Source organism: Cebus imitator, unplaced genomic scaffold, assembly GCF_001604975.1.
Source record: "Cebus imitator isolate Cc_AM_T3 unplaced genomic scaffold, Cebus_imitator-1.0 Scaffold79, whole genome shotgun sequence".
NCBI lineage: Eukaryota > Metazoa > Chordata > Mammalia > Primates > Cebidae > Cebus > Cebus imitator.
In genome coordinates, this window is record NW_016107394.1 from 1,029,557 (window position 1) to 1,041,890 (window position 12,334).

General features: G+C 40.2%; 1 protein-coding gene and 1 pseudogene across 1 annotated transcript; one reads left to right on the plus strand and one right to left on the minus strand.

Moving 5' to 3' along the window:
* The first annotated feature begins 344 nt into the window (after nt 1–344).
* Nucleotides 345–1,266, plus strand: LOC108307416 (annotated as a pseudogene).
* Nucleotides 1,267–10,693: 9,427 nt separating this feature from the next.
* LOC108307466 (olfactory receptor 52K1) lies at nt 10,694–11,715 on the minus strand. Its single transcript, XM_017532830.1, has one exon. The coding sequence runs from the start codon at nt 11,696–11,698 to the stop codon at nt 10,754–10,756; it is 945 nt and encodes a 314-aa protein (XP_017388319.1). The 5' UTR covers nt 11,699–11,715; the 3' UTR covers nt 10,694–10,753.
* Between the last annotated feature and the right edge of the window lie 619 nt (nt 11,716–12,334).

Genomic DNA, 12,334 nt, shown 5'->3' on the forward strand with positions numbered 1-12,334 from the left:
GTAGAACTCTTTTGTATTTGTTTCCTTCAGAAAAAGTTTCTTAAAGTAAAATTACTAGTTAAAGGGGGATGCATAATTTTGGAGATTTTTACAGTGTGGTAGGGCAATTTAGTAAAAATCATGAGCATGCCTATTTCTACACTTAATAGTAGGTATCATTATGAATATAAAACATGTAACTGATTTTTTTAAGTTGGCATTCAGAATTCTTCTTTATTATAGGCACCACCAGTCATACTAGCTGGAAATGAGAATCTAGTCTCCAGTTCCCAGAAGCATCTCTCACAAGAGTAAAAATCTAAAACTAAGAGCTCCTATATCCTGGATACTCCAGATCCCTGAATATGTTAACCCCTAATAATGCCTGCTCCGTGCCTGCGTCTTTCCAGCTCACTGGCATCCCTGGGCTGGAGTCCCTGCACATCTGGCTCTCCATCCTCTTTGGCTCCATGTACCTGGTAGCTATGCTAGGGAACATGATCATCCTGGCAGTGGTAAGAATGGTGCACAGCCTGCACCAGCCCATGTACTTCTTCCTGTGCATGCCGGCTGTCATTGACCTGGTCTTATCAACCTCTACCATCCCCAAACTACTGGCTATCTTTTGCCTGTTCGGCCCAGATGTTCTTCATTCACTGCTTTGCCACTGTTGAGTCAGGCATCTTCCTTACCATGGCTTTTGATCGCTATGTGGCCATCTGTGACCCACTGCACTATACCTTGTTGCTCACCCATGCTGTGGTGGGTTGTTTGGGGCTGGCAGCCCTCCTCCGAGGAGTAATCTACATTGGACCTCTGCCCCTAATGATTCACCAGAGGTTGCCCCTTTATTGGAACCAAATCATTGCCCATTCCTACTGTGAGCACATGGCTGTGGTCACCTTGGCATGTGGTGACACAAGGGTCAACAACTTGTATGGAATGGGGTTTGGTTTCCTGGTACTAATCCGGGATTCACTGGCCATCACTGCCTCCTATGTGATGATTTTCAGGGCTGTAATGGAGTTGGCCACCTCTGAAGCCAGGCTTAACACCTTAGGGACATGTGGCTCTCACATCTGTGCCATCCTCGTCTTCTACATCCCCATTGCTGTTTCCTCTCTCACACACCGCTTTGGCCATCGTGTGCCTCCCCATATCCATATCCTTTTGGCCAACCTTTACCTCCTCATCCCACCTATCCTCAACCCAATTGTCTATGCTGTCTGCACCATGCAGATCCGAGAGACTCTTCTCCATATTAAGGCAAGGACTCAACCCAGGTGACTGTTCTACATCTTTTTATTTTAGGTTCAGGGGTACATGTAAAGGTTTGTTACATAGGTAAACTCATGTCACAGGGATATGTTATACAGATTATTACTAGGTATTAAGCCCAATACCCAATAGCTATCTTCTCTTACAGGGCATATAAATACTTAGTCATGACAGGACAAGGCTCTGACTGGAGAAGCCAGTGAAATTTCTGGGTCCTACCTGAAGAGTCCAAGAGTAATCCTAAAATCTATTCTGTTTGATCTTGGATTTTCTGTGCAGTATACACCCAATATCTGAAAGTGAAGAAAATCAGGGTATGAGTCTTTGTACTACAATTCCCTGTTTAACTATAAAATTTCATACAGGCCACAGAAAGTAAGATAATTTCTATTTACTTTTTTTGGTATAAAACTTCATTCCTCTTTGTAGAATGTTATAAAGCAGAATTTCTAGAAGGCAGAATTATGTTCTAACATCTTAGGCAGTTTAAAATTGTTAGTAAAGGTCTAGAAAATCTCAACTATGTTGACAAGCTTTTCCAACCTTTTGGCTTGCCCCAGAAAAGGCCTTCAATTAAGAATGGAAATAAGTATGAGAAATCTTAATCTAATAGGACTCAGAATGAGACCTTACCATGCACAAGAATTAAAATCCTCAAACCAAGTCCTGCCCCATTTAAACAGATGAGTTTGCAATATTCTGTATCTCCTAATAATAGGGTTAGCTGAGAGCAGGGAAGAGTAGACAGCGAAGGACATTAGAAGATTCCATTTCAGAGGCCCTGAGATTGGCGTATCTGGTAGACAGGAGCCACACCAAAATAACAAAATGGCCTAGAGGGAATAAGGTAATGGGATGATGAAGGGGGTTGGGGTAACTGAAAGCCAAATGTGATGAGAATAGATGGAGGCCCTGTGGTGCATATAGACTTTGAAAGGCTTCCAGATCTCACGGGAGAATTCTTGTTGCTACTTCTAACTTATGATTTGACCACTTTGATTATTCACTGATCACAAAGGTTCTGTAATGAGAGGACTACTTCAGGCCAGAAACCTGCAAGCATTTTGTGGCAATGCATGACAAGTAGATGAAGCAGTTAGTGTTCCAAAATTATGATTATATGTACATTTTAGTTCTCAAATGTTTCCAATTTTAAATTATTTAACTATGTTTATAAACAATAACATGTAAGAAGGCGAAAGTGACCAACCTTAGGTTAAAAATAAGTTGCTTTAGCATTTTTAAAGACAAAAATCTAAAGCCAGTGATCAAATCAGAGCTAGCATATAAACTGCTTATCAATCCCACAACCTCCATCCCCCACCCCCACCAAAAATGTAGGAAACTGTAATTGCACAAGCTCTTTTCTAAAGTTTAACCTAAACCCCTGAACCCCTGAACCCCTGACTAGTTCTAAATTTCTATGTCCTCAATCTATGCCTAACTCCAAGATCAAGTTGAGTCACATTTTATTTTCTCTATTGTCTTGACATGAGAGATGGTCATTCCTCCACCTTTATCAAGGTCTCTGCAGTCTAATGTCTGAATCTACTGAGAGAAGATAGGCTTCTATGAGCATAATTTTAGTGCCAAATGTAATCTATGGATTAGTATTTTTTTCTCAACTCCAAATAAGTCTGAGCCAGAAACTTACTTTACAGATGATCTCCTAATCATAAGCCTAGGCATTGGAGAAGATGACATTCAAGTCCAACAGTAGCACCAGTGCTGAGGAAAGTGACCAGGAACTGTTGTCACAGGATATCTCTTTGGCATAATGCCTAAAATCCTTTTATACCATGTAAAGCAGACTGTGCATGTAGAGTTGGGCTCCTAAAACCTGGCCTTAATTAAAACTAGAAGGATTAATATTACACTAAGAACTTCCTGAAAGAATAACCTTAGAAAACCCATATCAAAGTATTTTTTTCCTGGATGATCTGCTGGGTCTGTCATAGACCAAGACCAAATACCAGTCGTCTCTAGTGTCTTCACATGGTGTGGTGAATGATTGCAGGCAAAGAGAATATCGCTTGTATGGATTCTACTATTCCATCCAGGGAAAGCCACTCATGACAAGTTCTATCATACTTGGGGTGTGATTTTAACTACCTTAGAGCATTTAGTCCCATTGTCAGCAGTAGTCATAGGTAGCCCTCTTCATGGTGAAGGGGTTATCTCTGAACAGAATGAAAGGGAATATACACTGGAGAATGCATATTATGAAGATGGGACAAATAAGTCCAACAATTGAATCTTATTCCAAGACAATGTCATGTTTCCCTGTCACACAAGTGCTTCTTTTCCATCACCAGCACTTAAAGTGGGAATAAAATGCACTAGCATCAGCCCCTTTTGAGTCTGCAGGTCTTCACAGAAAAAGCAAAGATGGGGAGACAGTTGAGAGAGGAGGCATTATTGTGGTTTTATGTTCTTAACAGGTGGCTAGGAACCTGGGCTCTGAAATCAAAGAACAGAGATGAACCTGAAACAATATTTGTCAGACCAGATGTATAATGCATGCCTCAGTTTCCTCTTGAAAATCAAACTAATGGCACCCCTTAAGGTTTTTTTTTATAAGAATGTGATAACATAAAATGCTTCTATAGTGCCTGGAACATAAAAAATAAAAAATGCCTCTTAATACTTACCCTACACCACAAGGCTCTGGGGGGTTGGTGATAATGTGAGAAAAGTAACTGAAACAAGTTCCAGGAAAGGCCATGGAGAAAGTCCTCATCATGACTTACAAATGTACCGGCCCTGGCTTTAGAAAGCTCCCTCCATTTGCTACTCTGCAAAAGTTGTATAAACACAGCCAGCTTTTCTCTGCTCCCCTTGGCTGCCTGGAACCCACTCATGTCCATGTGAGGCTTTTCAAGTAGTTTACACCCACCTAATTAGCTCTGTGTTGGTAAAAACAAAATACCTCTATCTAGACAATTCCTTGTGTAACAAGCATAAAACTTATAGTCACAGACCCAGTTATATAATAATATAATTGCCTTCAGGTTTTTTTTTCTACATCAGCCAGAATGGGTCTTTGAATAAACTTAAAATTGAGTCATGTATGACAGCTATATCCTACCAAGTCCGATTAACAATTATCTTAGTCAATTCCAGTTTATAATTCAATCTGATAAAATTTTCACAACTACCCCAGGAGTTTTTCTATCATCTTCCTGTGTTAGATTGAAAACTGCAATAGAGGATAAAGTGGGTTTTTACAAAATTGCCACGATGGAAATCACAAAGAGGAATGCCTTCCGCTTGCTGTTCCTTGTCTGGCCTCTGACCCAGATGCGTCTTGTACTGTGATACACGGTGCCCCCACACATCATGACCTGTGGGCACTAAGCACCTGGATTCTCTGTTGTTGAATCACTGAAACCAGTCATATCCCCATAGGATCCTGGAAAAGACCAGCTGATCCTCATCTGTCTGGAACCCCTCCTTCATCCTGACTGTAGGACTCTGCAAACTGGCCAGTATAATCACTCTTGCTCTGAGCCAAGCTCCTCATCTCACCATATCCCAGGAGTACTCAGAGTTCATTCCACAGCACTGGGAGTCTTGGGGGAGCTGCATCTTGAGGGGGTTGAGGGTGCGCTGATCCCAACAAATCAGTCTCCTCTGCTGCCAGGCACAGAGGGTCTTTGTGCTTAATGTAATCTGAAGCCAGGAAGAAAACTCTATTCTACCACTTCAGATCCTTATAGAACTATTTTCTGTATTTTGTGATCAACATTTGTGAATTGAAAAGATAAGAATTGGATGTATTTGTTCTCTGGCCTGATTTGACATCTCCCTGAGGTAAATGGTGAGTTTAGAATTTGCAGACAGATTAGAAGTGGTCACAGAGGAAATGAAAAAGAATTCCCCTAGAGAATTATTTGGGATGCTTATCTTTGTTTCCATAGCTTAATGTGACCATCCTTTTATAAACTATGCACTGTCCTGCCATTCTTGAATACTTGGTCAGTCAGAATGGAGGCTTTTAGAGAACAATTTTTTTCTTTTTTAATCCTCATTGGCAAGCCTCAAAGTTATATTCATGGCATCATAGCCTGTGTCCTGCTAGAGAGGCTCAGTAAGAGGCCCCGGCTGTCAGGGCTTCTCTAGCTGTGTTCTAGAAGTTCAGGTATTGGCCTTGAGAAATGTCTCTGCAGAAGATCTGAGAATAAAAGTCTAAGATCTGAAGGATATGACCTCCTGGAAATACTGCCTGACCAACACAAACCAGTACTATGTCTTTACTTCAGTATTTTAAAATAAATGAATCTCCTATTTAGGAAATATGGTTGACTACTTTTGTTTGCAGCAACTAGAGAAAGTAAGTCCACATGGAACAAATCAACATTAGCCCAGTCCACATGGAACAAATCAACATTAGCCCAAGTGTCAGATTACATTACTAGCAATGATGAGTTGGAATGAGCATTTTTCTACAAGAATATTACTTCCTGTCTCAGTCCTGGTTGGTGAAACAAGTTGAATAATGATTTGTGTGATTAATAGATATGTAGTTCAAAGGATACAACTATGAGGGAAGGGGGATAAATTTCACCCCACAGAATAGCTAAATTAGAAAGATAATTAGATATATGATAGAGAAAATAGGTAGGTGGGAGGTTGGACTTTTACTTGGAGGAGCCAGTTACTCTCCATTTAGCTTAGCTAAGACTTTCTCAGATGTGTTTAATGCCATGGGGGCTTTGTACTCTGTCACCTCGACCAAGCTGGAACCACGTTACCCAGACTTCCCTTTCCCCTGTGGTTCTTCATTAGGCTGGCCACAAACGATAGTTTTGTGATACCAGAAGACAGAAATGAAGCAGCAACCATTCTCTGAAGGTCAGCATGGAGCATCTGGTGCTGCTGCAGCTCATGCTCTTTATTGATTGCAGGTTCACCTCATTGGCTTAGGGCATCATCTCCTGTTTAAATCCCTTCCTTCTGTTTCTCCAAGTCCAAGACTAGGTACGTTGTGCAGCTCTATGGTAAACAGCACAAGTTCCTTTTGAAAATTGCCTGCATTACTGGGTATATACCCAAGGAATTATAAATTGTTCTATTATAAAGACACGCGCACACATACGTTCATTGTGGCACTGTTTACAATAGCAAAGACTGGAATGAACCCAAATGTCCATCGACGATAGACTGGATAAAGAAAATGTGGCATATATACACCATGGAATACTACACAGCCATAAAAGATGAGTTTGTGTCCTTCATAGGGACTTGGATGAATCTGGAAACCATCATTCTCAGCAAACTGACACAAGAACAGAAAACCAAACACCACATGTTCTCACTCATAGGTGGGTGATGAACAATTAGAACATGTGGACACAGGGAGGGGAGGATCACACACTGCGGTCAGTTGGTGGGGGGCTAGGGGAGGGACAGCAGTGGGTGGGGAGGGATAACATGGGGAGAAATACCAGATATAGGTGATGGGGGAATGAAGGCAGCAAACCACCTTGCCATGTATGTACCTATGCAACAATGCTGCATGATCTGCGCATGTACCCCAGAACGTAACATACAATTTAAAAACCAAAAAAAAAAAAAAAAAAGCCTTCATTGTCAAGGTTTGAGGTAATGAAAGACAGAAATAGACTCTAGGCTGTCCTTGTGCATTCCAGTCCATCCTGGCTTCTGTTTAATTCTTTCCATCATTTCACATCCAGGTTTTCTTCCTGGCTGTTAGCCCTGGTGATCTAAGGTTTAAACCTATAATAAACCTTTCATTTCATATCATTCACAGTATTTCTGTCTCCTTGATCGGTCCTAAGAAGTTTGATGCTCTGTACATCCCCACCCCTACCAATCAAAGGCTTAAGGAAAATCTATCGTCAGCAGCACTATTCTATACACCTTTTTACTGGAGGCATAAATTTACTTTTTAATGATTCCTTATGTTATCTTGCCCAATCATTCTGAGAGTAAGAATGACATGTATCCACAGTGCTAGGATAGCTTGCTTCTAAAGGCTGCTTTCTCCTCTCAGATTCAGTGTTCCATAGAAATTGGATTATTTATAATTTTTTTATGATTATTCTTGTGAGGAGCTAAAGAACCAGAGAAATTGCCTTATCATTGAGCTACCACTTGAGAATGAACCATTTTTAGATAGCCTCATTATAGACTATATATTTCCCTCATCTTTTTACACTGGAGCCTCTGCTGCACTTAAGCTTCCTCACTCATAATTTGACTTATCTCCAGCTGCTCAGATGTGTTCAAGCATGGCAACCTCCACAGTCTCTAAAGCATAACTGCATGGGCAGATGTTGCAGACTGAGGCTGCTGCTTCCCTTTTTCACTCTTATGAACCTAAATACTTTGGTGATCAGCCAAATTAGAGTCAATCATGCTCTTTATTTAGGTGCCCTTAGCCTTGAACAATGGTGAGGAGTGAGAAGCAGAAACAAGCTTATGTCAAGATGCCAACTTTCCATGACAAGGCAAACAAGGAGAATATTTTCAGGAACGATAACTAAACACTCCCATGCATGGTATTCTTTCATGGCCAAGGGAGGTGGAGAGAGGGGTAAGACACCATAAACCCTAAAACAAAGTTGATCTTCTCATCTGTTTAAGTTGATATTTCTACATGAAAAACGGGACCAATAATTCTATCCTATTTAAAGGGAAGTAGGAGACTATATTTTTTTAACTTTTAAGTTCATGGGTACTTGTGCAGGATGTGCAGGTTTGTTACATAAGTAAATGTGCGTCATAGGGCTTTGTTGTACGGACTATTTCATCACCCAGGTATTCAGCCTAGTATCCATTATTTTTCCTGATACTCTCCTTCCTCCTACCCTCTAGTAGGCCCCAGTATGTGGTGGTGTCCTCTATGTGTCCATGTGTTCTCATCATTTAGCTCCCACTTATAAGTGAGAATATGAAGTATTTGGTTTTCTGTACCTGCATTAATTTGCCAAGGTTAATAGCCTCCAGCTCTTTCCATGTCCCTGTAAAGTACATGACTTTGTTCTTTTTTATGGCTGCATAGTATTCCATGGTGTGTGTGTGTGTGTGTGTATATATATATATATATATATATATATATACACATACACACACCACGTTTTCTTCATCCAGTCTAACATTGATGGGAATTTGGGTTGATTCCATGTCTTTGCTATTGTGAATAATGCTGCAGTGAATGTATGCATACAGGTGTCTTTATAATAGAATGATTTATATTCCTTTGGTTCTATACTCAGTAATGGGATTGCTTGGTCAAATAGTATTTGTTTCTAGGTCTTTGAGGAATTGCCACTCTGTCTTCTACAATGGTTGAACCAATTTATACTCCCATTAACATTGTATAAGTGTTCCTTTTTCTCCACAAACTTACCAGCATCTGTTATTTTTTTTGACTTTTTAATAGCCATCTGACTGACATGATATGGTATCTCATAATGGTTTTAATTTGCATTTACCTAATAATCAGTGATGTTGAGTTTGTTTTTATGTTTATTGGCCACATATGTCTTTTGAGAAGTGTCTGTTCATGTCTTCTGCCCACTTTTTAATGTTGTGGGGTGTTTTTTGTTTTTTTTGTGGGGTTTTTTTGTAAGCTTAAGTTCTTTATAGATGCTGGCAATTATACCTTCACCAGATGCACAGTTTGCAAAAACTTTCTCCTACTCTGTAGGTTGTCTGTTTACTCTGATAGTTTCTTTTTCTGTGCAGAATCTCTTTAGTTTAATTAGACCCCATTTATCAATTTTTGCTTTTGCTGCAATTGCTTTTGACATCTTTTTCATGAAATCTTTGCCTGTTCCTATGTCCTGAATGGTATTGCATATGTTATATTCCAGGGTTTTTATAGTTTTGGGTTTTACATTTAAGTCTTATTCCATTGAGTTAACTTGTGTATAAGGTGTAAAGAAGGAATCCAGTTTCAACTTTCTGCATATGGCTAGCCAGTTCTCCCAGCACCACTTATTAAATCCTATGTTTGTTGCTTGTTTTTATCAGCTTTGTTATAGATCAGATGGCTGTAGGTGTGCAGTCTTATTTCTGAGTTCTCTACCCTGTTTCATTGCTCTATGTGTCTGTTTTTGTACCAGTACCATGCTGTTTTGGTTACTTTAGCCCTGTAGTGTAGTTTAAAGTTGGGTAGCATAATCCCTGCAGCTTTGATTTGCTGAGGATTGCCTTGGCTGTTTGGGCTTTTATTTGATTCCATATAAATTTTAAAATATTAGGTTGGAGCAAAAGTAATCATGGTTTTTGCTATTGAAAGTAATTGCAAAAACTGCAATTACTTTTGCACCAACCTAAGAGCTTTTTCTACTTCTATGAAGAATGTCAATGGTAGTTAAATGGGAATAGCGTTGAATATATAAATTACTTTGGGTAGCATGGCCATTTTCACAATATTGATTATTTCTATCCATAAGTATGGAACATTTTTTCATTTGTGTCATCTGATTAAGCAGTGGTTTGGAATTCCCCTTGAAAACTGGCACAAGACAAGGATGCCCTCTTTCACCATGCCTATTCAAAATAGTATTAGATGTTCTGGTCAGAGCAATCAGGCAAGAAAAAGAAAGGGCATACAAATAGGAAAAGAGAAAGTCAAACTATCCCTGTTTGCAGATGACATGATTCTATATCTAGAAATTCCATTGTCTCGATCCCAAAGCTTAAGCTGATAAGCAGCTTCAAGGTCCGGGATACAAAATAAATGTGCAAAAATCACTAGCATTCCTACACGTTGGTCAAGCCAGGAGCCAAAGCATGAACTCACTCCCATTCACAATTGCCACAATAAGGATAAAATGCCTAAGAATATGGCTAAGAAGGGAAGTGCATGTGAAAAGCTAGATACACCATAATACAAATGGATAAAAAGGAACATCAGAGGACTCCTTTTGATAAGCGTTCAATAAAGGAATTGGCCATGACTATCAGGAAGTAAAAAAGGAACTGATGGAAGAAATATATCTACTTATAAATGAAGCTAACTGTATAAATGAAATTGGGAGATAGTAGGATATAAAAGAGTGGCAAAGGCTGGAGGGTACTTGTCAGAAAAGACATGGAGGTAATTTCAGTACTAAAAGGAGTAATCACTTTTGGGCCACAAAATGTGGTGTTCATTTCCTAACCCATACCTGAATAAAGAAGTCACCAAAATCTCAGCTGCTTGGGCCAATCTCAGCCAATATTCTTACTGTCTTTCATCTAGATCACAATATCACTTTGAGAGGATTTTTTTCTTCCTTAGCCATGCGATGAGTCTATGACAATGGGAAGGTCAAACCTCTACTATCAGCCCAGACTATAGTGCACTCCTGATTTGACCTGACTCGTAGATCTGTGAGAAATGGGGCTTCATTTTCCTTGTCATACTAGAGAATTGCCAAAGACATTCTGCAACTTTCCTACTTAAATTTTTCCTCTCAACCCCCATCCAGCATTCTCATTACTGGGCCAGTGGGTTAACAAAAAGAACTATCCATCTCATCTACATGTTCTTTCTCTGGAATAGACTGAGCACATGATCACGAATCTGCTTGGTCTTGACTCCATAGATGATAGGATTGACCATGGGTGGGAAAAGGAGGTAGAAAATAGCAAGGAGGATGTGGACATGAGGGGCAGCACGGCGAGCTACACGGTGCATGACTGAGGAGATGACTACCGGAGTGTAGGTGGACAGGAGGGCACCTATGTGAGACACACATGTCCCAAATGCCTTGTAGTGGGCCTCCTGAGAGGCGAGGTGGAGAACTGCCTGAAGGATGAAGACATAAGACAGGATGACAAAGAGCAGGTCCAACACCACAATCAACATGGCCACAGCAATGCCATAGATATTGTTGAAGCGAGTGTCCCCACACGCCAGCCTCACCACAGCCATGTGTTCACAGTAGCAGTGGGCAATTACTGGGCCTCGGCAGTAGTGGAAGCCTCTCAGCAGGAATGGGAGTGGAGTCGTCAGGGTCACAGCCCGGGCCACAGCAGCCATGCCAATTTTGGTGATGAGGGACCCAGTCAGGACCGTGGTGTAGTGCAGTGGCTTGCAGATGGCCACATAGCGGTCAAAGGCCATGGCCAGCAGCACTGCTGATTGCATGATGGAGAAGGAGTGAAGGAAGAACATCTGGACCAGGCAGGCAAAGAAGTTGATCTCCCGATCCCTGAGCCAGAATATGGCAAGCATTTTAGGCAGCGTTGTAGAAGAAAGAACTAGGTCAATTGTTGCCAACATGGCCAGAAAGAGGTACATGGGTTGATGGAGGGCTGCGTCCGCTCGGATAATAAAGAGAAGGGTACAGTTTCCAAGTAGGGCCAAAGTATAGGCAAAGCAAAAGGGGATGGAGATCCAGATGTGCAGGTGCTCCAAACCAGGAATTCCTACCAACAAAAAGGCAGCTGGATGTGTTGAGGTGATATTAGAGGGAAGCATGGCTCCTAAAAATTCTCCTTGTCAGTTTTTATAGGGCTTCTTCACCTACATATAACTTTCTACAGTATATCTGATTAGAGTTCAACCTGTGATATCCCACTTACAAAGACAGCACTTGTTTCCATTGCTAGACTTTAAACAAAATAACCAAGCAGCCTACATAGACATAGAGAAGCATAATACATATTTTCTGCCCTCAAAGAAATTTGAATTTCATTGAGTACGTAGAATATTAAATATCTATAGAATTGATATCACAAAACAACTTTCACAAAGGAATGGAATATATACAGTGTTTTCTGTGTTCTTGTTGATGTCATGAATACCTTGAAAGAAGAAATGAAAATGTTTAAATCAATTGATTTCTTTAGCACATACATTGGTACTATTCTACCTTTCAGTTAAGCTAAATTCCCAAATGCAAGAGCCAGTTTTCTCTCCTGAAATTTTAGAATTGGGTCCATGTATAAGTCAAATAAACCCTTCAGTTTCTAATGCCCAAATTAATCACACAATCTGAATATTTTCCCTAAAACTACTGTATTTGATAAGGTTGCTACTAGCCATATATTACTATGTAAACTTAAATTTATATTTAATAAAATCACATTCATGCAAAACACTTCTCAAGTGCTC

Coding starts and splice junctions, on each gene's coding strand:
- LOC108307466 (XM_017532830.1), bottom strand. CDS start 11,698: ATGCTTCCCTCTAATATCACCTCAACACATCCAGCTGCCTTTTTGTTG.